General features: G+C 31.3%; 3 protein-coding genes across 3 annotated transcripts; all 3 read right to left on the bottom strand.

Annotated features, from left to right (window-relative positions):
* Window positions 1–460: 460 nt before the first annotated feature.
* LOC102618803 (protein trichome birefringence-like 41) lies at window positions 461–4,234 on the bottom strand. The gene is made up of 5 exons (XM_006477833.3): window positions 3,497–4,234; window positions 2,690–2,861; window positions 2,403–2,578; window positions 999–1,157; window positions 461–870 (listed from the first exon to the last, which is right to left on the bottom strand). The coding sequence occupies exons 1-5, from the start codon at window positions 3,814–3,816 to the stop codon at window positions 558–560; spliced, it is 1,140 nt and encodes a 379-aa protein (XP_006477896.3). The 5' UTR covers window positions 3,817–4,234; the 3' UTR covers window positions 461–557.
* Window positions 4,235–6,892: 2,658 nt separating this feature from the next.
* Window positions 6,893–11,335, bottom strand: LOC102624407 (protein trichome birefringence-like 41). The gene is made up of 5 exons (XM_006477772.4): window positions 10,917–11,335; window positions 8,388–8,559; window positions 8,006–8,181; window positions 7,748–7,906; window positions 6,893–7,366 (listed from the first exon to the last, which is right to left on the bottom strand). The coding sequence occupies exons 1-5, from the start codon at window positions 11,192–11,194 to the stop codon at window positions 7,072–7,074; spliced, it is 1,080 nt and encodes a 359-aa protein (XP_006477835.2). The 5' UTR covers window positions 11,195–11,335; the 3' UTR covers window positions 6,893–7,071.
* A 2,837-nt stretch (window positions 11,336–14,172) lies between these two features.
* Window positions 14,173–23,410, bottom strand: LOC102619106 (probable leucine-rich repeat receptor-like serine/threonine-protein kinase At3g14840). The gene is made up of 24 exons (XM_025099073.2): window positions 23,276–23,410; window positions 22,972–23,146; window positions 20,708–20,779; window positions 20,521–20,589; window positions 19,371–19,442; window positions 19,206–19,277; window positions 19,021–19,092; window positions 18,833–18,904; window positions 18,670–18,741; window positions 18,494–18,565; window positions 18,330–18,401; window positions 18,182–18,253; window positions 17,947–18,012; window positions 17,613–17,675; window positions 17,473–17,508; window positions 17,273–17,316; window positions 16,691–17,073; window positions 16,277–16,472; window positions 15,955–16,107; window positions 15,697–15,815; window positions 15,380–15,590; window positions 15,042–15,279; window positions 14,798–14,948; window positions 14,173–14,682 (listed from the first exon to the last, which is right to left on the bottom strand). The coding sequence occupies exons 1-24, from the start codon at window positions 23,370–23,372 to the stop codon at window positions 14,284–14,286; spliced, it is 3,048 nt and encodes a 1,015-aa protein (XP_024954841.2). The 5' UTR covers window positions 23,373–23,410; the 3' UTR covers window positions 14,173–14,283.
* Window positions 23,411–25,270: the final 1,860 nt, after the last annotated feature.

The raw sequence follows: 25,270 nt of genomic DNA, 5'->3' as shown, positions 1-25,270 counted from the left end.
ACTTGCTTAATTAATTAACACTTAAAATAGAGTTTAATATTATAATTTTAAGTTTTTTTATTCATTATTGATATATGAATTAGGAATTTAAACTTTTTTTTTATTTTTCTATTATTTTTTAAATTTTAATATATTATTCTATTTATAAATTTATTTTTTAAAAAAATAAAGGGATTAGGCTTAGGTGGGGTTTTTTCCTTAAACCTTGTCGAGGCTCTCATGTGGGAGGCTTAGCTTGACCCGGACTTTTTGCCATTTCTATTCAGTTTAGTCAATGTTTAAATTTAGTATGTTGTTACACAATTAAGAAACGTGAATATATCCATTAGGGATTTTTTTCCCTAAGGATTACTTTTTAAAAGAATAGAGAGGGCTACAAAACTCCAATCAATTTTTAATTTTCTACACTTCTTAAAGTTCAAACTTGAAAGACCAACTAAATAAACTGTTTAAAAATTATTTGATTAGAATATTGGAACATCCATTAGAGAAAGTTTGAGAATTATTTTTACTTTCAAATATAGTTGATCCGAATAATATCTTTATCATCATCATCATCAATTTCTTGCATTTCTTCCGCTAACAAGAATTGCGTACAAAATCTCATTCCAAGTATCAGGAACGCCAGCAAGACACCAATGGCTGCAATCACTTCCCTTTTGGCCGTCGAGTCCATATATTGATGGATGGCCATCTTTTCTCATCTGAGACAGTGTTGTTATGTCCAGCAAAGTAACTTGCGTTGACATACTGCTCAAGACTTCCTTCACAATCCCCACCGCCGGCGGTGAACCTCCGGGATATGTTGAACCATTTATTGGTTGGGTTTGTCCGACGCACGTTGATTTCGACTCACTCCATTCCTGGCCACTGTCCACCATATAAAAAAGGGGGAAAAAAATAAATTTATCGACTGATGGCCTGTCAAGCACAAATTGATTCAGAGGGCAATGGACAGATTGAATTATTATGTATGTATATGAGCTGAAAGTGCTTACTTGTAATGTGTAGGAGAAATGCCTTGAAAGAAAACTTTGGTGGTGGTAGGATCAAGGGAAGAATCAACCCACTTCCCCCAAGTAGTGAGTCCTTTGTTAAACGCAACCAAACGATCCATATCTTTTTGTATATTATTTTCTTCTTGAATGTAGTCCCATCTGAATCAAGCTCAAAAAACAAATTAATTTTATCAATTATTCTTGAACATTATATTTCGTTCAATTAAATTAATAAGAAAATTATCAAAATCTCCCTCTTTATTTGTTAAAATTATCGTTTCTCACGTTTTGTTTCAAAACCCACCAAACTCTTTAAAATTCTTTAAAATGATTCTGTTTTTCAATCGATCAATTCATTTAATTGTCGACAATGATTTAGGCAGGGAGTAAGCCTATTTGAATCTAAGATTTTTCTCGATACACCCTTTTTTTAATTAATGTTTTTATTATTAAGAAAATATGGGATAAAGTTACCTAATTAACCCTATTTTCAATTTCTCTAACAAACCACTTTGTCTTTCTTTAGTTTCTTACCATTCTCTCTCTCACGCTCTCTCTCTCGGTTGTGATAGATTGCATATGAATATGAGTAATGATGAGAAGATTGTTCAAATAGAAATTGTCGTAACCTATCATCTATCAAGAATAAAAATAAACAAATTAAACCCAACATCTAAATACAACTTTTTATTTATCTTACTAAGTTACATAATAACGTAACTTACATCAACCCAAGAGTTGTTCCAAACAAGAAAGTGTAGTTTAATTGCTAAATAATCTTAGGTCATTAGGCACCACTCTTGGGTGAATGCCCTTTGTCATCCAAATTTTCATAAAGAAAAATCTAGCATCACCTAATTTCTATCTAAAGTTAAGGATGTAAACTAACAAATATCTCCATTTTAATCACCAAAACGATGTTTTAGATTTTGACAAGATACTTCTACAATTTATAAATTATTCAATTAAAACAATAATTTACGTTGAATATACTGTGTTTAAATAAGTTGTTATTATAACATCTAGATCGAGAAGAAACAATATTCGATGATTTACTTATAGAAAAAAGAACTAATGGCTACAAGAAATAAGATAAGAGAGTTCAATTTACAAATAGCGATGGTAGAGAAAGACTTTTATTAGAGTGAAATTGAAGAAGAAAGAGATTAGTGAGGGTTAATTTTAGAATTTTAAAAAATTAAAACTTTTAGTAATAAATATTTCTTTTTAAATAGATTTAAAGGAAAAATATTAATGGTTCAAATAGTCCCACTCCTTGGGCATAGGGTCAGCAATTTGATTTAAAAAAATAATTAATTAATCGTAAGTCTGATTCTTAGGGATACTATAGTAGAATACATGTAATAATTAATTAATTAATTGTGTTAATCAATGTTGTCTTACGGTTGTTTGCTTCCTTTATGGAGCCACCAATGCCAGGTATTGAAGATAAGCATGTCATATCCTTTCCATGCATCGCCGTGCTTAATGGAGTCGAGCTTTAGAACTCTGCCAATCTTTTCTTTTACTATGTCGACAAGAAAGGCATTACGATCTAACTTCACAGAAATGTCATATTCCTGCAAATTAAAATATAAGAAATTTGATTGATAAAGCTCGGCTTAATTAACTAATTGAAGCATGTATATGTTAATGTTTAGCAATTAATAAAGGTTATTTAATAAACCTACAGGTATAGTGAAGGTTGAGACGCCATTTGTTCTGCTGATTGTGAAGTTTGTTTGGGGCACCGAAGCATGTAACATGCATGCAAGTGACTGCCATTGATTTAGGCTCAGAGAGTCCCCCACAAACAATATTTTCTTCCCCTTGTACCTCCTCAAGAAATCCCGGCCATCGAATCTGCATCATATATATATATATATATATATAGATACATAGATAGAAAGCTAGAGTTCTTAGTAATTGCAGTTGCACCGCCATATCCATATTTGCAAATTCTCTCAAATAAAAGAAAAGTACATGCTTTATGTTTTGTTATTTGCTTAACTAGACAGACTTCCGTGAACATTGCATGTATATATACCTGATCAAGTCCAAATGCTTCTTGTATCTATAAAATACAGAAGCGGCACAAAATTATTTTACGTCGTCCAGTACTCACCATAAAGTGAACACTGAATACGTGACACAATTTTATGACTTATTATGAATATTGTTGAGATTATGAATTAACCAAATATCATCAAGTGATGATGACACCACTATAAGATGAGCACCATCGCTTACTAAATCATTAATGTGTGTACATGTGTGTGTGTATATATATAATTATTCTTGATGACTGAAACACACAACAGTTTATGTAGAAAAAATTTGTAATGGTACAAGAAGTCTAGGGTGCCATGGGAGGGAAGAAAATTGAGTTACCATCCTACTACTTAATAAATAAATAAATAAGTCCCTGCACGAAATTAAATTTTGAGTTGTTAGAAGCAAGGAACGCAAAACAAGAAACATAAAATAAATATTGGTACCTTGGCAATTCACAAGCAGTAGGCTTCCATTTGTATTTGAGATACAGTTTATCAGGGCGACCATTTTTGAGGCAGTCAAATTCTCTTTCGATAAATGGACAAATTGAGGTGTCATAAAGAGGGTAAGCGTCATCACGAACCCAACTCCCTTGGAAGAAATCACAGCCGCCCACTTTTGAATTACCTAATGATACATCACTAAGTCGTTGGTCATCACCATCATGAAACGTAGCAGCGTCTGAATATTGATGAAGACAAGAGACGAAAACAACAGCTGCAAAAGCAATACTGTAGAGAAAGTTATGAAACCCATATCCCATTTTTGATGAAAGAGAAACGAGGAGCAAAAGGATAAGGACTTTGATAATGAGTTGTCCTTGCGCTTGTGGTGAGAATATATCATATAACACAAGGTCTCAACTTAAGGGACTATATAATTTTAGAGAAAAGTATATTGAATAGTTTAGAAATGCTCTTAAGAGAAGGAATACAGTTGGGTTTGCTTTAAGACAAAGACATGATTCCTTTTTTTTTTCTTTTTTTTTCCCCTCTTTCTTCTTCCTTTTTAAGTGGGAATTTTGCTTCTTCTTTTTATTTTTTTTTTTGCCCCCACTACATTTTTTTTTTTTTTTCTGATAGGACCAAATTCTTCCAGAGACTTAAAGTCTACATCTCATAATGTCTCTACTCAATTTAATTTGCTCAATATGTAATTTTTATCCCTCAAAGGAAAGATTCCCTTCTAGTCATACATATTCTGCTTTACAGCCAAAAATGTAAAAGAGCTTCGTTCCCTTTGAATTATTAATAATGTTATGCATGTGCATATAATTGAGATATAAAATCTATAATTCAAGTGATGCGGCATAAAATTTGAGAAGAGAAGAGAGGGTTTCAAATTTCACGTGCAAACACATATTTATGGAATCTAAACTGTGTTTTTGCCATACAAAGATCTACGTAGATGTGAATACAATAATTATATGGCGAATGCAATGAGTGAACATAATTGGAACACAACTATGTTTCTTGTCATTTTCCAATAATTGGATAATTCATATCTCTCCATCACAAGATTTAATAGGATATATAAAAGCTATAATAGTTAAAATATATGTGTTTGATTTAAAGTAGTTGGCAAGTATATTAATCTAATTCTTTAGTAAAATTATTGTAATAGTGAAACTACGACTACTTTCAGTTTTTAAATCATTGTAAAAAATCCGCATTACTTAAAAAAAAAATCAAATAAGAAAGAAGTTTGGACAACCAATCAGTTACATCCTTATTACCTAATTTATTTGTTTTATTTTTAAAAAAAATTTAAGTCTCTTCAACATGTTGAAAATAAAATTAATTTATTTTTTTAAGGTAAAAGTACCTTAAATTCCGTCTCAGGAAATTTATAAATCGTTAAATTTATTTCATTTATACATTGGCGGCACTAAAAGTTAAGAAGGATTTAATTGATTAATTGTCAAAATTTTTTTATTATTTAAGTTTTATAAAAGTAATAGATTTTCTGGAATTTTTTTTTTTTGAAGTGTAGTGTGTTTATACAAATTTTGGTGGAACCATCCCCACTCCTTTTTGGCATTCCTTAGTTTTTCAAAATCAACTGAAATTAAATGTATATTTAAAGAAAGAACAAAATATCACCAAGACCCCTTATCTGTAGTTGCCTTCAAAAATTAAAACTTAATTATTCAATAAACCATTACTTGTATTTGTGGTCTGAGTGATAGTTTGCACTTGAAACATTCTGTTATAAAAAAACTATTTTTGACCTCAAGATAGCTTCACTTGATATGCCCAGGCCTTGCCTGGGAAGTCCAGATTTTATTAAAAATAAATAAAAATATTTAAGATATATTTTTTAATTAAAAAATCAAGTGATAGATTAAATTTAAATTTATTTTTTAGTCCCTCACTTCTCCCACCAAAAAAAAAAAATTTGCTTGAGAATTTCTCAGTTAGAATCTAAAAAAAAAAAATTAACTTATTTAGCCACATGTTGCATATAGTTAAACCTTTAAGCCCACCTTACCAAACCCCGTCGTATTTTTAAAAAAAATAAAAATAACAACTACAAATTTGTCAAATAAATTTAAAAAATAAGAAAAATGTTACAAAACATGAAATTCGGGCTTTTAAAACCCAAAAAAAAAAGATAGCTGCTGAGCCAAGCCCAAGTGTTCAAAATACAAGCTCGGCTTGAGCCCAGATATTGCCAACCCGAGGGATTTTGTCATCCCTAATCTTAATTTGGAGGTATTGTCATCCTCGAGCTTCATCCTCCTAAAAGGGTTGACCTGTACTCTTGAAAAACCTTGATTTTTACAATAGATCTTTTTTGACTTTCCATATTGGAGGATTGATACTAATAAAAGGATAATTCGCATGAACCTTGTGTAAATAAAGTCCTCCACAATTTTGAAATGTAGCAGTCCAAGCCAGTTCAAACTCTATTGGCAAGCTATTTTAGATTCTTAATGGAGCAATATCAGATGAGGCAAATAAAGTGAAAGAGGTCCCATATACTAGTGTCGTATATTATTTAGGTCTTATTTGGGATTGAGGTACTGTAATTTTTAAGTTACAGTTGTTGTGGAAAAAAAAAAACTATAACTATGAAACAAAAGTTAGTAGTATGCAGTAAATATAAATTTTAACTAATAATTTTCACAAAATTATTAAAGATATAATAGATTTTTTATTAAACAAGTGAAAAATTATATCAGCATATTTTCCAGTCTATAACATCTAGTGTTTACCAAACACTTTAATGTTGTACATTTCAAGTTACATTCCAAACGGACCCTTCATGTTTGCAATGGTGCTTGCAAGGTTTGACATTAATTTCTCAAGCGACTACTGTTGTAAGCAGATACACTGCAAGACCTGGAAAGAGCACTAGAAAACAATTGAATGGATTCTGAGACACGTAAGAGCATATCCAACTATAATTTGATATATCGAGGTGATAGGTATCAAGATTGGAGTTTGGTGGGATATGTGGATTGAGATTGTGAAGGAGAACTTGATGGAAGAAGCTTCTTAAGAGGATACATCTTTACTCTTTGTAATCGTACCATCAACTCGAATGCAAGCCTTCAGCATGTAGTGACTTTATCAACTACAGAAGTTGAATAAGGCTTTGAAGAAGAATGAATGAAGACCTATATTAATGTGTTAATCTAAAGCACTAGTCCAAAAATCTGCTCCAATTAAAGAAGAACGAAGAAGTTTATTCTTAAATTAAACTAAATCATATTCTGACAACCATATGAGGAGACTTGACTTTAACAATGAGGACAAAGAATATTGGTCGGACCATTATTATTATTATTATTTACAACAAAATTACCTTCTGTATTACTAGCCGCACCCCAATGATAGAGTCATTCAATCGTCTATTAAAAAATAATAAAAATTGTTTTATTACAGAGATAATATTTTGGTATAAAAAATCAGGAGGATGTAGCTCAAACAAGCTTTATTCTTGAGCAAATTACCCCAGATTTAATCTTTAACTAAATTAACCAATATAATAGTAATAATAAAATGAATAATGATCAAAGAATCATATTGTAAAGAATCTCGTTCCAGGTATCTGGAACACCAGCAAGGCACCAATGGCTACAGTCCATTCCTGTGGGTCCGCCAAGGCCGTAGATCGAAGGATGCCCATCTTTACGCAGCAGTGAGAGATTTGTTATGTCTAGTAACTTCACTGGTTTTTTAATCTTTCTTAGCGCTTTCTTCAGCACCCCCACCGCCGGCGGCAGGCCTCCCGGATATGTTGATCCGAACACCGGTTCTCTCTGCCGGATACAGCTCTTTGCACTCGGTTCATGCCACCCCGTGCCACTAGTATTTATCAAAATTCAATGACCCAAATTAGGTGTGTGTGAATATACATAATTCATTCACCTCCTAATAAACGACTGTCACGCATTTGATAACGATTGATTTTATCTAGCATATATCTAGTCAATGTTTTTCTATTTGCGCAAACTATTTTATTGGGTATTCAAATGTCAACATCAAACAACTATTATCTTATTTACGTCGGCTATCAAATCTGAATATTATTCTAATCATATGATTTTGTGCCAAGTGAAATACAAAATATTTAAAAACTCAATGCTACTTAAATTAGCATGGAATCCAAAATCAACAAAAATGATATTAGTTAGAAGCCATAAAAGTAATAATGGGAAAGTAGCAACTATATATTTGGAAACTTACTTGTAATGAGAAGGAGAAATCCCTTGGAAAAAGACCATGGATTTTGAAGTATTGATATTTGCATCCACCCAATGTCCCCACGTTGTTAGTGCCTTCTCGAAAGCAATCATGCGATCCATGTCTTTTAGAGTTTTATTTCCAATTTTTATAAAATCCCATCTGAAAATAAATAATGCCATAATTCTCATATTAAGCAAAATAATTATAAAAATATTCATCATATTAATTATAAGAAAATATTATTTTAATTGAACATACGGCTGAGTGGGTCCTCTGCGGTTCCACCAATGCCAAGTGTTGAAGATGAGCATATTGATTCCTTTCCAGAGCTTACCACCTTGAATTGAGTCTAATTTCAAAACCCTACCAATTCTTTCCCTCACAGTATCTACCAAGTAAACATTGCGATCAAGCATCACCTTCACTCTATAATCCTGTAATCAATATATACATTTTGATTCTTGAGCTTGGAAAATGATACGAGTAAGGGAAATTGACATTTCCCCTAATGTTTTGGCTTCTTTTTTTTCATTAGCATTTTGATTTAACATTAGAAAGGTAACGAAATATTATGAAAATTGAAAAACTATATGAATTTATATATTGAAAAAAGAAAATTGGGTATTTTGAGAAGACTTACTGTGAATGTGAATATGGAGACATCATCAACTCTTGTAAGATTGTACTTAGCATAGGGGACTGAAGAGTGAAGCATGCAAGTCAATGACTGCCATTGATTTCTGCTTAAAGAATCTCCCACAAACATTATGCTCTTCCCTCTGAATTTTTCCAAGAATCTCACCCCATTAAATCTGCATGCAAAAGCTTAATTAGGATACTAGCTTAATTCTCAAATATTCTTTCTCTTGCACATTATTAAGGGTAAAAGCTTGTTTAGTCCCTATATTATGAGGTTAGTGTCCATTTAGTCCCTGTATTTTTTAAAATACTTCAAAACGTCCCTGCTACTAAATATTGACACTTATGCCATTATTTTTTTATTATTTTTAACTTGCTTTTACAATATTATATTTTTACAATAATGTTTCTTTTTTAGATATTAATAAAAAATTAAATTATCAAATTAAACTCAAAAATAAAATAATGTTTCTTTTTTGGATATTATTTTTTGGTGTTAAACTGGTAATTTGTTTTTTTTTAATAATGTCTAAAAAAATTATTATAATACGGTTATTTTTTCTTTTTAATAATGTCTAAAAATTTATTATAATAGGGCAATATTATAAAAATAAGTTAAAAGGAACAAAAGATAATGGTAAAAGTGTCAATAATTTAATGATAGGGATGGTTTGAGGTATTTTTAAAAATATAGGGACTAAACGAGCACTAACTTCAAAATATAGGGACTAAACGAGTTTTTACCCCATTATTAACAAGGAAGAACAAAAGTTAGGAAATATAGATAAAACTCAAATCAAGAATAGCTAAATTAATATTAAGTATTTCATATTCTCATTTTTTTATAAAAAAAATACATTCATAAAAATAAAAATTAAAAAATTTCTCTTCACGTGCTTTGAGAAATTTAAGAAAGTCTGACTAAATAAATAAAAATGATAGAGGAATTGCATTTTACGGTGGGGACAAGGTATGGAGAATAAAGTTAATAAATCCAAAATGGGGTGGAACTTGAGTGGTATTATGATAGGGACTAGGATTAAATTTTAAGCATGTCATAGATTCTCAATTTAATCAAACCCATTAAGCCACCTGTTAAATTAATTTAATTATATTATGGAGTAATTGGATTCATAATTTCAAGAAAAAAAAATTATTTTCATTCTAATTGAGTCTCGCTATAACACTAAAAACACATTTATTTATTTTAAAATGCCAAAAAAAATTCATTGCAAGTATGGACGCAATAATGGAAAAACATCAATTTAAATAAGTAAACAAAAGCATCCCATTGCAAGACCCGTGAACATGACGGCACTGAATTACTGTTTTAATTCCCCTATGACATGCCACAACCTAGCAGAGAATCTCTGTCAAATGTTGAAGAAATAAAAATAAAAAAATTCAAAGCAACCAAAATGATAAAAGTAAAAAGCAAAAAGCCAAAAAAAAAAAAATGTTTTACATGATTTCCCACGCGGTTTTAGAGAGCGTGGAGTACACGCCACCGCGGTCGAGTGTTTTAGCGAAATTGTTGTTTCTACAGTAGATAATATCGGATTATCCTTTTGAATTAATTATTTTGAATTTATTTATTTTTTAAATTATAATTCATTTTATCAGTCTATCTTATCTTTTAAATAAAAATAAAAATAACCTAACATCTTAAAAAAGTGAGAGAAATAATATAAAAATTATTAATTCACAAAAAGGATAATTTAAAATTTATCCTTCTAAAATCTAAAGTCAAAACATTCTTTTTGCCTCTAATTGGCCACGCGCTAGATGTGTATGTTATTGAAAATTTCGGAACAATTCCAACCTCACATGATGCCACGATGTCTCGTGCACAATGTGTATTTCTAGAAATGTGACAATTTTCTAAACACCAATAAAAAAAAAAGAAAAAAAGAAAAGAAAAGAAAGGCTATTCAGTTGATCTAGCCACTAAAGTTCTGATAGCGTGTGCGTCAGTGGAGGGCCGTAAAAATCAAAATAAAAAAAGTAATTTAGAAAATAAAATTAAAAAAAATGGACCCAAACATATATATGTTTTTTGGACTTGTATTATAATTATTTAGATTTTCAGTAGACTTTCTTTTATAATATCAATATGTAACCAATTAAAAAAATAAATATCGTAAAGGAACCGACAATTTTCATAAGGTGTTTTTTTTTTTTAATTATCCTTCAAAAATCACAATTACCTATCAATCCATTAAAGAAGCCAATCTTAACATACTACAAGATTAATTACAAATTATGAAAGAAAAAATATTTATAAAATTAAATAAACTCCAAGTTTATCACAAAAATTCTTTTTCATGTATTATCACTTTTTTAAATTTTAACATAATATTTTCCCGATGGTAAAAACGATAATTAAAAAGCCCCTCTTTTCGTTTTATGGTGATAAGATAGATGATTATAAAACACCAACACCACCTTTTTGTTAAAAGGAAAAACGAAAACCAAAAAAAAAAGTTACACAAAATAATAATGAAAAGGTTAATTAGAAAAAGAAACTTACTTTTTTAAATTACAATCCCGCGGCTGCCATCGATATTTGGTGTAAGCAAGATCCGGCCGGCCGTTCTTCTTGCAGTTGAATTCATGTTCAATGAAGGGACACTTGGCAGAATCATAGAGGGGATACGACTGATCAGGAACCCACCTCCCGGTGAACATATTACAGTAACTCGCAGCATTTGTTTGGTGAGAATAAAGAATAAGCTGAAGAAGCAAAACGGCAATAAGAGAAGCAGAAGCAGATAATGAGAAGCTGGTGCTTGTAGCCCGGAGAGACATTTTGCCCCCGAACAACAAAAAATGATTATAATCTCGTGTGTCTGGTTCTGCTTTTCTTATATAGGAGAAGAAGTGCTTTTGCGTGTTGAAAGTGCTTTTTCTCTGCTTCTGCTCCTACTGCGTATAGAGACAGAAGATGTGGTGCCAGTTCAGTGGTCATGTCGATGCTCTTTTGTTTTTTTGTTTAAAATTTCTCTATTCTGGGTTGTGAAAATTTAATGCATGGATTTGGTTTTTTCCTCCCATTTTCAGGAGAGCAATGATCGTGCACATGCAGTTGCATAATTAGTCTAATGCATGCCAGTTTAGGATTTTGCCACGTGTAATATTACGGTCCATAATTCACAACTATTTATAGTTAACAGTATGTAAACGTATTCGAATTTTAATTATGTAAAATTAATTTCATGCTTATTAAGGCAATTTAAGCAATTAATTTTCACAAAAAAAAGTGTTGTTGATAGTTATGGTTGTTGACTTGTTGGAATGGCTGGTGGCTTGTTGTAATAGAGTCTAAATTCATATAGATATATATATATATATATATAACATAATATAATTTAGATCTAGAGATTTTTATTTTTACTAACATTTTGAGGAATATGTTTGCCTCTAACCATATTTGTAGGAGGAAATTAAACATCAAATTTATGAGGATCGACTCCAATAAGTGCCCTCGAAGTCTCGACATTGGTTAAGGCCATGTTTGAGATTGAGGTGCTGTATCTTTTAAGCTACAGCTGTTACGGTAAAAAAGTTGTAATTATGTAACAAAAATTAATAATATGTGGTAAATATAAAATTTAAATAATAATTTTGACAGAATTATTAAAGATATAATAAATTTTTTATTATACAAGTGAAAAATCATATTAATATAACTTACAAGATACAGCAATTAGTGTTTACCAAATACTTTAATATTGTAACTTAAAAAGTACGGCTGTCTAACCTCATTTCCAAACGGACACCAACGAGCCTAAGTGGGTGGTGTAACGTTGTGATTAAGGTCTACTTACATTTCAATTATTCAATGATTAATTTAGAAATTAAAGGTTAATGCGTATGTTATGGACTACTTTTATATAGTGGGTCTCATTGACTTTCTTAGGATCATGCGTTTATCTGGAAGCCAGATTTGAACGATACCATTTTGCAAAGTTATTTTCGAATTTTTTTTATTGTAGTGTACAATGGGTTAGAGATTAAATTTTGGATGTTTTAATTTAAAAAAAAAGAAGATTTTGATAATCTTAGAAATTATTCTACTTTTAACATCCATCAGATTATTTTGTCTTTGAAAAATAATTCAATAGCGTTTGTATTTCAAAGACAAAAATGGGACCGGATTAGACTATTTACAACTAGTTTCCTATAAATTCCAATGCATGGCATCAAAAATAACGGCGGCCGAAATCAAAATTAGCAAATTGCAATCAAATCATTTTCTTTTTGAACCTATGGTGTGGTAGGACTCACCCTTTATATAATTTTATTATTTTTAGTCCATTTGAGATTTAGGATCCTAACAAAATATTTTGGAATAAGGTTGCCTTTCAAGTTGTGTTTTTAGACTTCCTTGGCTTTGTCTAATGCTATTTGTATGGAGATGATCAAATTGGATGTTTGGGATTTGCATTACTTGTGTGTGTGTGTGTGTGTGTGTTTGTTTGTTTTGGGTTAAAAAGGAAAAAAAAAAACAAATATTTTGAAATTTTACCTGATAAAAAATAAATTAATATATTTAAATTGGTATTTTTAGTGTTTACTATATGGGGGAAAAAGAAAAGAATTCCTTTTTAAAAGGATAAATTTAATCCCACTCCCATCAATATTGACATTCATCAATGCTTCCCTAATATTATTGTAAATCATTTATAACATTATGAAAATTTTTACAACATTGTAGATGGGTGAGAAAATATACTCACTGTTATAAAAAGTTTCATAATTAAAGTTCGTCCCTTCGGGTCCAACTACCGTGCACCTGGTGCATGGTGCCCCCCATTTTGTCAACATGTGAGCTGCCCGTTAGATTTAACACAAAACTTGCTTCAATGATATAGTTTCTTTGGTTTTTAACATTAATGTCCCTCTTGCTTAAAAAAAAAAAATTAATGTCCCTCTGGTTTTTAAAAAAAGCAAAATAATTTTAAATTTTTATATTTTGATCAATTGACCTAATTTGACTATTAAAATTAATGATAGTATAAGGACAATAACTTGTAAAACTTTTTAGTACATAAAATCTTTTTTATTTTTTTGAAAACAACATAAAATCTATTTAATCGATAATAAGCAATTTAAATATATAATTTATTAATAATAATATGACCAAATAAAAATGTAAAAAATTTGATAATAATCAACTATGGTTTAGCATTCAAATATAAATAATAGAAATATACTCTAAGTGTAAATAATAGATATATATTGGACTTATGTGTTAAAATTTTAAAACTTCTAATTTTTATTTTATTTTTCAACAAACAAGAGGGACCCTAAAGTAGTTTACCAAAAATAGTGGTTGAGCTTTGTGGCATTTTATGAAGTGCGAAATTTCCTAACTCGAAAATTTTCAATCAGAAAAATAATTTAGTGAAAAAGGGAAATAATTGATTCCTAATAATTTTTCTGAAAGATCAATTATGAACATCTTATGGGTCCACTAGTAGTTGAGCTTTCCAAGACAAGCTTTCAGAAACTTGTAATCCATCAGTCTAGTCGGTTACAAGTCGATAAGGATGAGCCTTCAGAAAGTTAAAATCTGTTAGCATAACAAATTGTTGTTGTTGTTGTTGTTGTTGTTGATGATGATTTATAACTATCTCTTTGCAATTTGCAACCAAAAGCACTTTTTTCCATTTTCCTGTTTTCTTGATTTCTTTAATTCCTTCCTCATCAAGTCATTTTTACTCTTCATTCCAACAAACAGGCTGTTGCTTGCTAGTTGTTACAATCCCATTTTGAAATTTGAACAACAACTTTCTTATAAAGTATAGTGATAATCAAGGTCATACAAATGGGTTTTAAGGAAACAGAGTTAAAAAGAAAATATACAAACAACATTGTAGCATATGATATGCCCCTTAAACTCTGCTATTCAAATAATCAGAATCCAAGTTAATTGGATAGAGATCAGCTGCAGATGTAGAAGAACCTGTATACGGTTCGTCTATCGACATACTTTGTGTCTGACACCCATTCATGGACTGTTCTTCGCTGAATTCGTAATAGTTCCTTATCGCTTCAGATTTGGTCTTATCAATGTTTGAGACTACACTTGAATCTGGGACAAAATCTTGAACATCGGCCCTCCCTTCGAGCATGCTTACGACTGAAGACATCGATGGCCTAGATGTAGAAGAAACATCAGTGCATAGCAGAGCTACATTGATCATCACCATCACTTGTTCTTTGTCAAAATTTGAACCCAATCTTTTATCAACCAGTTCCATCAAGTTTCCTTGCGCTTTTAATATAAGAGCCTAATGAAAAATGAGGTGAAAAAACAAGAAGTTGGTTGGTGAAAGATTTAACGACTGAAAGCCAAACAATACACACACACACACATATGTATACACTTCAGAGCATATAATTTACCCAATCTAGGAGGTAAAATATATCCTCCTTTGGCTTGCAACTAGAATTGCTTCTTCCGCTGACAATTTCAAGGGCAACGATTCCAAAACTATAAACATCTGCTTTGTCAGTTAAATAACCCCGCATTGCATATTCTGGTGCCATGTATCCACTGTAAAATCAAGAATTGGAATGATTAAATTGATGTTATATGAAATGAAAAAATGGAAAAACATTGATGGGAAATTGGCATGCTTTAACTCACAAAGTTCCGGCAACTCTAGTGCTTATGTGTGTGTTATCTTCTTCATCAAGCTTGGCTAAACCAAAATCAGATATTTTGGGGTTTAAGTCCTTATCAAGAAGCACATTGGTTGCTTTAATGTCTCTGTGTACTATCTTTAACCTTGACTCTTCGTGGAGATAAGCTAATCCTCTAGCTATACCGACGCAAATCCTGTGCCTTGTTGGCCAATCCAACTTCAACCGATGCGCCTCAGGACCTTCAAATCATTCAAGAAAGAACATGAATAATTAGAATCTAATGCCACATGTACATATGTTTGATTTATGTGGAATCAATAATGTATAGTTGAAATTTACCAAACAAAGCTCGAGCAAGGCTGTTGTTTTCCATGTACTCGTATATTAGTAATAATTGATTTCCTTCTATGCAACATCCATGAAGCTTTACTAGATTGGGGTGCTGCAAAGCAGAAATCATGCCAATCTCATTGACGAATTCTCGATTCCCTTGCTTAGATTTGGAAGAAAGCTGCTTAACTGCAACTACAGTGCCATCTGCCATATGGCCCTGCATATTTGAGAAATGCCGTCAGACTACCTTATTGAAGAGATGTAAAACCAGTAACCACATGCTACTAAACAGAAGAAATTATTTATCATGAATTACTCTATACCTTGTAAACAGGGCCAAAACCACCTTCCCCAATCTTGTTATCAGGAGCAAAGTTGTTTGTGGCAGCTTTAATTTGCCTTAGAGTAAAGGAACCAGTATGTAGGTCTACGCCCCTCAGTTCTATGGAAGAAGTTACTGGATTAGATGCAAATTGCGCAAAATAAAATGATCTGAGAAAACAAGACTTCTTCACTTGCACATTCCATCAAAATATTTGAACAAAATGATTGTAAGCAAATGTCAATATCATTGTAAGCACCTTGTTCCAATGTATGCTCTGGCCTAAAACAGCCCTTCCACCAAAGGATACCCACAAGCAGGATTATGACAAATGTTGTTGCTGCCACGATTCCGACCACTGTGCCAGCTGATATAGAACTACTGCTTCCATTTTCTGATGGGGGTATGAAATCTGCTTGAAGATAGATATAGACATTACACACATCTCCAATGTGAGTACTACTGAATTGAAAATCACATAATACAAGAAACTCTTTTAGACCTAACCTTAGATGTTTTTGTAAAAGCCATGATACTAGCAGAATAGAAAAGTATCAAAGACGGAAAGGTATTAAACCTACCAGGATTAAGAGAAATAGCTGATATGAGAGGACCATAAACTCCTCTAACAGGGACACCTGTTGTCCCTTTGCCAGCCCAATAGAGACGAATCTCTATGGTACTGTTGATCACGACAACAGGAAATTGTTTTACAATTGCTTTACCAATGCCACCAGCTTCATCCTCAATATTGAAATCCTTCAGCACCAGCTTCCCCTGCGATGATTGCATCATATGAACAAAACTTTTCGTGCAAGCAATGTAATATGGTAAAAAGCTTGTTGGACTAAAGCTGTTATGTAAAAGCTAACTTCCTAAACAGAAATTGAAATTCTACATTGGCAAATCTAGAAACAATTCACTAGGTCCACACTTAAAGTAAAGATGCAAAATCAACTGTTGTTGATAGTGAGGGAGTATTGTGAAATAATTACCTGAATGTAAACATCAAATATTCGCCTTCCGAAACTGCTATAAGTTTTGTCATTAGTGAACATAATCTCTGCAAAGTGAAGGTTGACTGTATAGTTTCCATTTCCCAGGCAGAATCCATAGTATGTTAGAGAAATGGGAGAAATGCGAGCTCTTGTGTATAACTGGGAATCATTCATTAATAGTATAGATGTATTTGTTTGAATATAAGTGTCTGCAGGCCGATCATCATCTAAGAAGTGACCAGTGTTGCTAAATGCCCAATTGTTTGATCCCCTGAAGGCAAATCTTGAAGGTCCAGCTTCATCTGTGTCATCTTCGAATGTTGTGTTTCCATTGACAGTCACTTGTTTCCCACCGCAATTTATATGAACAGAGTAGTAAGCTGGGAGAGTAACATTTGTGTAACTAGTGAACAAATATGAAGAGAATAAAAACTTTTCGAATAAATGAAAAGCCAATCAATTGTAACAGAGTAAACATAGCATATTTTTTCAAATTATGAAATTGCAGTTTGGTCCAGTATTTTGTTCAGAAATTGGTGCCCAGAATTGTAAAAAAAATGTTTCACATTTCTGACTTACTTTTTGGACACCTGAAGCTTCTCAAACATGAAACAATTCCAGTCCTGCAAAGATTTAGTGGCAAAGATTAGCATCATAAAAACAAAATACATACAGTTAAATTTTGATACAATAAAAGGAAAATGAATCAAGGCAATGCACAATAAACTTAAAACCAAAAAGTGTTCAATGTGCGTTCTTAAAGTGAATTATAAACTTACGAATTATTGCCTTTAGACGAGCTTGCAAACAAGTTCCTGCGGAGAACGGGATAAAGTTCAGTTAGTTGTCAAAATTGTCTTAAGAGTAGATAGTCCACTGATGAGGGTTTTTATAAGTTTCAAGTTGATATTATTCTTACACGCTTCGGTATTGGCAGCTTGTCTCTGAGCTTCCCGCCGTGAAGCTGTTATATGAAAGATCACTGCACAATGAAATTTCAAAGGGGTTCATCATATCTCAAAATACGACCCAAAATGAATTATGCAATGATTGTCACATGTTTAATAATTACTTCTGAAATGGAAAACATATTTGTTAGTGTTCCAGTTAGCAAGTTTCCAGAAATGAAATTTTTCTTCACTTGAAAATGCCTTGCAAACACTCGAAAGTTTTTTTTTAACAAATGATTAAAATCAGATTCTTTAGCTTAATTATTTAGCAAAATTCATAAAACATGTGGAAAAGTAGCTTACACTCTATCTCCTTTTTGCAGCATCCAAGGAGGTATTGTTCCGGTTAGCAAATTTCCAGTTAAATATCTAAACAAAAAATGACAGTAAAATCAGTACAATAGATATGTTTTTCTCTTGATGAAGAATATGAAGTAAATTAATGAAAATAGCAAATGAAATTATAAAAGAAAATTGCCAATTGCCACACAACCTGCAGCTAAATGAAGAAAATTGAGAATTAAGATAAACTACTTACATGTAATCCACATCTAATAGACCCATAAAGGTGCTTGGAATTGCTCCATTTAGTTTATTAAAGCTGACATCTCTGCAACAAAATCCATAAATAAATAAAAATAAAACCGACATTCCCCCGAATTTATGTAAATAAATGATATACTAACAAGACTTTCAAGGACGTCATTAGCCCAAGATAGTCAGGTAGCTTCCCAGAGACGTTGCAGCTCCTCAATATCCTGTAAACACAACCAAACATTTTCATTTTTCAGCTTTCCTAAAGATGCATACGAATTCTATGAATTGGGTATTGCTGAATCAATTTGTTTACAATGTTTTCATCTTCTTCATTTTATCAAGCGGTGGGAAAGGTGCTTCTGTTCCATTCAGGTCACTAATTCTCCTGCATGTTGAAAATCAACCAACAAGCCTTACACGAATCAAATACATTATTATACATGATTTACCAATAAAAACAAATCATTTGAAATGAAAAATCATACATACAGATCAGTTAGTTTTGATAGAGAAGCAATGCCAGAAGGAATTGGCCCGACCAAACCACTTGCCTGAATGACTCTGTTGGTCCACAATTTATATTTTAATTAGTCACTATAATAATACATAAAACTTGCATTAATCAATATCACAAACATTAAAGCTCTCTCACAATTTTTCAAGCAACGTCCAGTTTTGAATAAAATTGGGTATTTTCCCAGTGAAGTGGTTGTCACTAATACGACTGCATCAAGGAATTAAAAAAAAAACAAATAAAAAGTTAAAAAAATGATGCCATGAATAATTAACTTGAATTTATTACGTAGGAGCTTAAAAGAGTGAGAAAAATCAGAAGCATACAAGTCCTTGAGAGTGACCAACATAGCAAATGTTTCAGGCAACTCCCCAGTGAAATTGTTTGAGCCAAGAAGTCTATAATAAGAATTAACAGAAACAAATTAAACATAGGCAACGTAATTAAAATTATTTGAGTAATTGGTTTATATAAGATGCAAATATTTATAAATTCATATGAAGTGTCTTACATTCTTTCGAGTCTGGGTAGATTCCCCAGCTCCGGAGGCAAGACTCCTGAGAAGTGATTGTATTCGATGGCTCTACACATTGATCATATAAAAATAAGATCACTAAAAACAAGAATTTTCTACAATTGAAGAAGAGTAAGAAAGATTGGGATAATAAAAACTCACAAACTGGTCAGAGTTGAAATGTTTGCAAAAGCTCTTGGGATTGGACCTCTTAGCCGGTTTACAAGAAGGGAGCTGAAACAATAACCAATAACCATATATATGTTACTTTCATTTGAAAAAAAAAAGAAAAAAGAGGTAACTTGAGGATGGATTCAATTGAAAATGAACATGAAGTTAACATTCATCCTCTACAACAACCTCTCAATTTTCATACAGACATTTGCATGCGTATTTGTACATGATTTTTCTTTTACTTTTTGTTTTTAGTTACATTATAATTTATCATTAGAAGTTAATGATAACGTCCATTTTGGGCATTCAACCGGTCACCATTTTGTAATCGACTTTATAACTTAAAATGAGTCTACTTAATTAAAAGACCCTGTGACTCATAAATTAGTTTAAAATTTTTTTCACTAACGATATTAGATGTTACATACACTTACCTAAAAGAGCCTGTGACTTATAAATTAGTTTAAAAACTCTTTCACTAACAATATTGGATGTTACATACACTTACTGTCCTCGTGAGAGTCATTGAAAATGAACTGGGACAAAATTATATCAATAATTACTGTTCTCTTGCTAACGATATTAGATGTTACATAATTAATGGAAATCAAATAGAACCAAAGTAACATATCCATCTACCCATTGAGTAGTGAGTAACAACCAAGTAGACATTTTTTGTTTTTGATACACAACTTGTCACAGTTTTGTTGCTAGGCTTTACAATCCATAATGTCTCTATTTAGTTAGAAAAACCGATGACTCATAAACTAATTCAGAAACCTACTTACTAGCCATGTAGGATATTACATTTACCATTAGAAGTCTATTGAAACTTCTTAAATCGGCTCCATGATGAAATCAAACACTTTGATATTTGGGCCCAGAAAATCAAATTTACAACTAAATATTTGGCAAAATAAGAGACTCAATCCCCCAACTTTTAGAATGAAGTTAGAAGATATCCACCACTACTCCACTAATGAGTTATTTTCTACTTGTATATAACATTAAAAAAGCTGCTTTAAATATAATTCAGCGATGTTTGCTAGCAATCATGTGCAAATCCGCATTTTCTGAAATAAAAATGAGAATTTTCATATATGAATGACGGATTAAAGGGGGTGAAAAGAGAGCATACATGTTGACAAGTGGCAGGGAGGCCCATTCAAGAGGGAGAGTGCCATTAAGATAGTTGCGAGTGAGATCACTGTTCATACTCATACGGTTAAGTTCGTTATAATTAATAAAATCAATTGGAGACTGTCCAATGGGTAATTTAGGAGATGGTGAGGGGCAAATTTGGAATATGGGAAAGTACTTATTACATTTCTTGGAGGAACGGGAGCCTGGCCATTTCTGGTGGGAGAACTCCTGGGAGATTCTGGGCCTTGAGAACTCTGTCCTTTGAGAGAGAATTTGTGATTTTATTATTGTATTTTCAAAAGCGAATAAATAAACAAAGAAAGTAACAAGTAAACAAACAAATATAAAATTGAAATCATCTTATTTTGGGCGGTAATAAACTAATAATAAAAAAATGAGTGGGACTATTGGCACCCCTCTAAATATCTCTTAACACCCCTTTTCTTAATTAACCCCATTAAAATGTTTTAAAAAATTTTATAATTCTTTTAACACCTCCATCAATAACAAAAATACCCTTAATTAAAACTTATTTTATAAACCCCATTCTTTAATTTTTATTATTAAACCTCATTTCAATAATGGAATCTCTTACATTTAAAAGAAAAAATAATAGATTTTCATTTTCTCTATTGTAGATATCGGTAGTAAATTTCTTACCCGAAAATTAGATAAAAAAGCAACCTTTTTAATTTCTAAAATATTAGATTTTACAAAAAAAAAAATTATTTGACTTTTGAGTGAGGTTTAATTAGAAATTGTCTTATTATGTAATTTTAATAAAGATTAAAATTATAAAATAATTAAAGGGGCTTTAAGAGGTATTTGAAGGGGTGCCAATAGTTCTATCTAAAAAAATTTGCCAAAATGTATGAGGCCCAAAAAAGGTCCTATAGCTAAGCCCATATGTCAGCGTCAACATGCTTACATGCAGCGTTAACTGGATTAATGTAATTCTAATATTTAAAAGATGATGATTTATGCCCATATTAGTGTCGTATTGCAAATTGAATTCTAGTTGTCCATTTACAATTTTTTTTATGTGAATGTAAAAAAATTATTATGATATATATATATTTATATTTATTTATTTTTAGCTGAGTTTTTCAGATTTTTTAAAGATGTTATGACGCATGTTCATTAATAATAGTGTATAGTTGTCTATTAGTATAGCTAATTGAATTCTAGTTGTCCATTTGCAAAAATTTTAATTGTGAATGTAAATAAATTGTTATGAAATAGAATTTTCTTATTATCTGAACATTTTAGAGCTTGATGCACATTCATTAATAATAGTATATGGTTGAGATTTAACTACTTTTATATTCTTCATCAACTCACCATTAATCAAACACATAAATTTTACTTGAGACAAATTCAGATCAAGAGGGAATCTAACCATTTATTATACAAAGTCATTGATCTAGTAGACTAGGATAGCCTGCAGAATTTCTTTAAAACCCTAAATTTTTAGTTTATGAAAAGGGTCCAGCTATGTTGCAACAGTGGTACGGTACCACTGTTGCTTTCAGCTATTGGATCTTGCTAATGCAACTGTACAACTATAGATCTAATGGCTGGTTGCAACTGTAATACCATACCATACCATTGTTGCAACATAGTTTTGCCCTTATGAAAATATAGTGATATAAATTATAAATAACTATTAGTGCTTTAGTGTCTCTATATTCGCTAAAATTCTTATTTAATATCTAGAAAATATTAAAATGGTTTTTTAGTTACTCATAGTGAGTAAGAAACATCTTGTCAATGAAGAGTAGATAATAAATATTCTTTACTTTTAAAATTTAGTAAAATTTATTTTATTTAGAATTTAATAACAAAATTACCAAATACTTACTATTGTATTTTTTTCAAAAATTTTAACTAAACATTTTTTTAAGGTTTAGCCCTATCAATTATTTCAAACTCTAGCTAGGTCTCTTTTATGGTTCCTTGAGTCAAACTCAAGAATTTAAAAAGTAAGTTGGAAACTAGGCCACGCATGTAGTCTCACTTCTTCATCTTACTACAACACTTGCAGTTTAATACTCCAATTTGCATTGCTATCTTAAATACTAAAATTACTTTATTATCTTATAACTGTGCTGTTGAGGATAGAAATTAAGTTTTTTTGAGAGACATGTTTAATTATATATGGAGAGAACTATAAAACTTTCAGAGAAGTTTCGACAAGAAAATAATTCAAAACATTTTGAGATATATCAATCCCATGATATTTTAGTGAACCGCCAATCATCGAGGGCAGATGTCTGGATCTAAATAAAAAATGAAAATAAAAAGCATAACATACACTCCAATACAATGTTTGTATCTTTTAGAGCATCAAATCAGAGTTCGTATTTTCTTATCTTTTTTTTTTTCTCAGTTCAGATGATAAAAAGATGCGGATGCTTGTGTATATTAAAGAAAGAGAGAAGCATACATGCTGACAACATGGCAAATAGTGCCATTTGAGAAGGAGCAGTTGCAGGTGACAGCATTTTCAAATCCTTTGACAGGATTTTGATCGGCCCATCCTTCTTTTCCACTGCATGGATCTACACTGAAGTTCCAGTTCCTCTTGCCTAGGGTTTTGGCTATGTCTTTTAGAGCTTCCACTGCGCCACAACCAAAAATGGGTAACATATATAAAGTATTTATCTTTCAATTTAGTTAATCTCTGCTGGACCCAAAAGCTTAAACCGATAGCTAGATTTAAATAAAGCTTAAACAGAATACGTACGTACCTTCACTTTGAGGCAAGGTGGCTCCAAAAGCAAGACTTATTATCAGACCAAAGGCAGCAATAAGTGAAAGAAAAACAAGACAATTATGAAGAAACATGTTTTGATTTTTTGCTGGAGAAATTAATCAATCAGCTTCTCATCATTTAGGTGAAAACGTGTATCCAATTTGAGTTGCAATATTATGAGAGCTTGTAAGTAAAGATGATAACAATTATAGGAGTTGAATTTTGCGCGTGAAAAGATTTGAGAGGAAACAATATAAGGAAACAAGAATTGTGTTGACCTTTCAAGGGTGACAAGAGAGTAGACCTCCAAGGTGACACATCTAGCCAAATGCATTTTGTAATTATTAGCATTTTATACTCATTTTTTTTTATAAAATACTGATTGCAACTTGTACGTATTTATAAAATTTTTAAAGCCAATGAGATGGAATGAGACCAAATATAGAAATAATGTGTAACAGAAAGATTAATTAATTGGAATCATTTTGGTTGGTAGAAATTTGGACCAAAATTTCTGTTAAATATAGCTATATACCTATAAAACTACAAAATGATACGTGTTTGAGGCTAAATAAAATGTTTGAAATTCGAATCGCACTCACATAGTAGGGAAGAGATTGTGTTTTTTTAAGACTAAATTATAAAAAAAATTTTAAAAAAAGCACAAAATGATATGGCACCAAATTAATCATTATTTTATGATTTTTTGGTTAGAAACAATTCGAAAACAAATTTGAATTAAACATGATGATCTCAAGAAAATAATGATGATGATGATTGATTTGTTTAAAACAATTTCTTAATTTAAACTGATTCTTAGGATTTTATGAATAAGAATCAAATTCATTTAGTAAATCTAACAGAAGTTTAAGGTAGCTTAGATATACGTTTGCTGTTTCATTCAAGAAACGGAGAAGTTTAATTATTTATACGAGGCTATTCATAGACCACAGAAAAATAGCATTAGAATTAATTTATTTATCACTGTTGGCCTACGCATTGGAATTGGATTGTCTACCAATTGCACAGTTTGCAATGCAAATCAAGAGTTAAAGCATAGTATTGTGTAGTTAAGGATCTAATAAAGGTCAACGTGCCCGGTTAAATTTAAAGTATATTAATTTGCTGGTATTACGAGTTTGCTTCATAGTCAACTTGAATTAGTACTTAATTTTCTATCAACTCGCACGGTGTTTCACATATCTTAATTAGGGATGGTAATTGTACCCGTAAACTCACAAACCCGTCCAAACTCGCCCACCAAAACCCGCCCGCTGCGGGTAATTTTATCCGTTGTGGGCGGGTTTAGTATTATAAACTGAAACCCGCACATGAATGCGGGTGAGTTTGGTATTAACCTTATATTCGGTGGATACCCGCATGGATATCCACCAAACCCGCAATATTTTTTCTAAATATTTTTAATTTAATTTTAATCTAAAAATATATAAAGAAAATAATGTAATTATTCAAATTACCAAATAGCCAAAGGCCCAAAGTTGTGTATGTGTGTACGTGGCCTATCTCCCGTTCTAAAGTCATGACCTAAAGAAAACTAAAAGCATTTCCCATTTGACTTAGCCGCACACCCATCTGAACATCTCTCATCTCTGTCTTCATTTAATCATTCTTTTCTTCTTCAGCCGTGAGCTTGTGATAGTGAGCCAACACCCTACACCCAACTTAATTCATGGATTATTATATACCTATTATAATTTTGTATGTACTATTTTTCTTTAACTTAATACATGAATTATTTTATTATTATAACTTTTTTCTTCGAATTAGTATTTGAAAATATTAATCTTAATTATTATTGTACGCATCGTGTTGGATGGGTGCTTATGATGGTGAATGAAATGAATATTTTCTCTCTTGGAGCTTATTTTAAATGATAATATGAAATGTAATTGTTATTTTTAGATACTAGTTTGTATTTTTTAAATAAATTTGTGTAATTTATACTTAAATTTGAGAATTTGTGTTGGAT

Source organism: Citrus sinensis, chromosome 3 (genome assembly GCF_022201045.2).
Source record: "Citrus sinensis cultivar Valencia sweet orange chromosome 3, DVS_A1.0, whole genome shotgun sequence".
NCBI classification, from domain to species: domain Eukaryota; kingdom Viridiplantae; phylum Streptophyta; class Magnoliopsida; order Sapindales; family Rutaceae; genus Citrus; species Citrus sinensis.
This window is presented reverse-complemented; position numbering and strand designations above follow the sequence as displayed.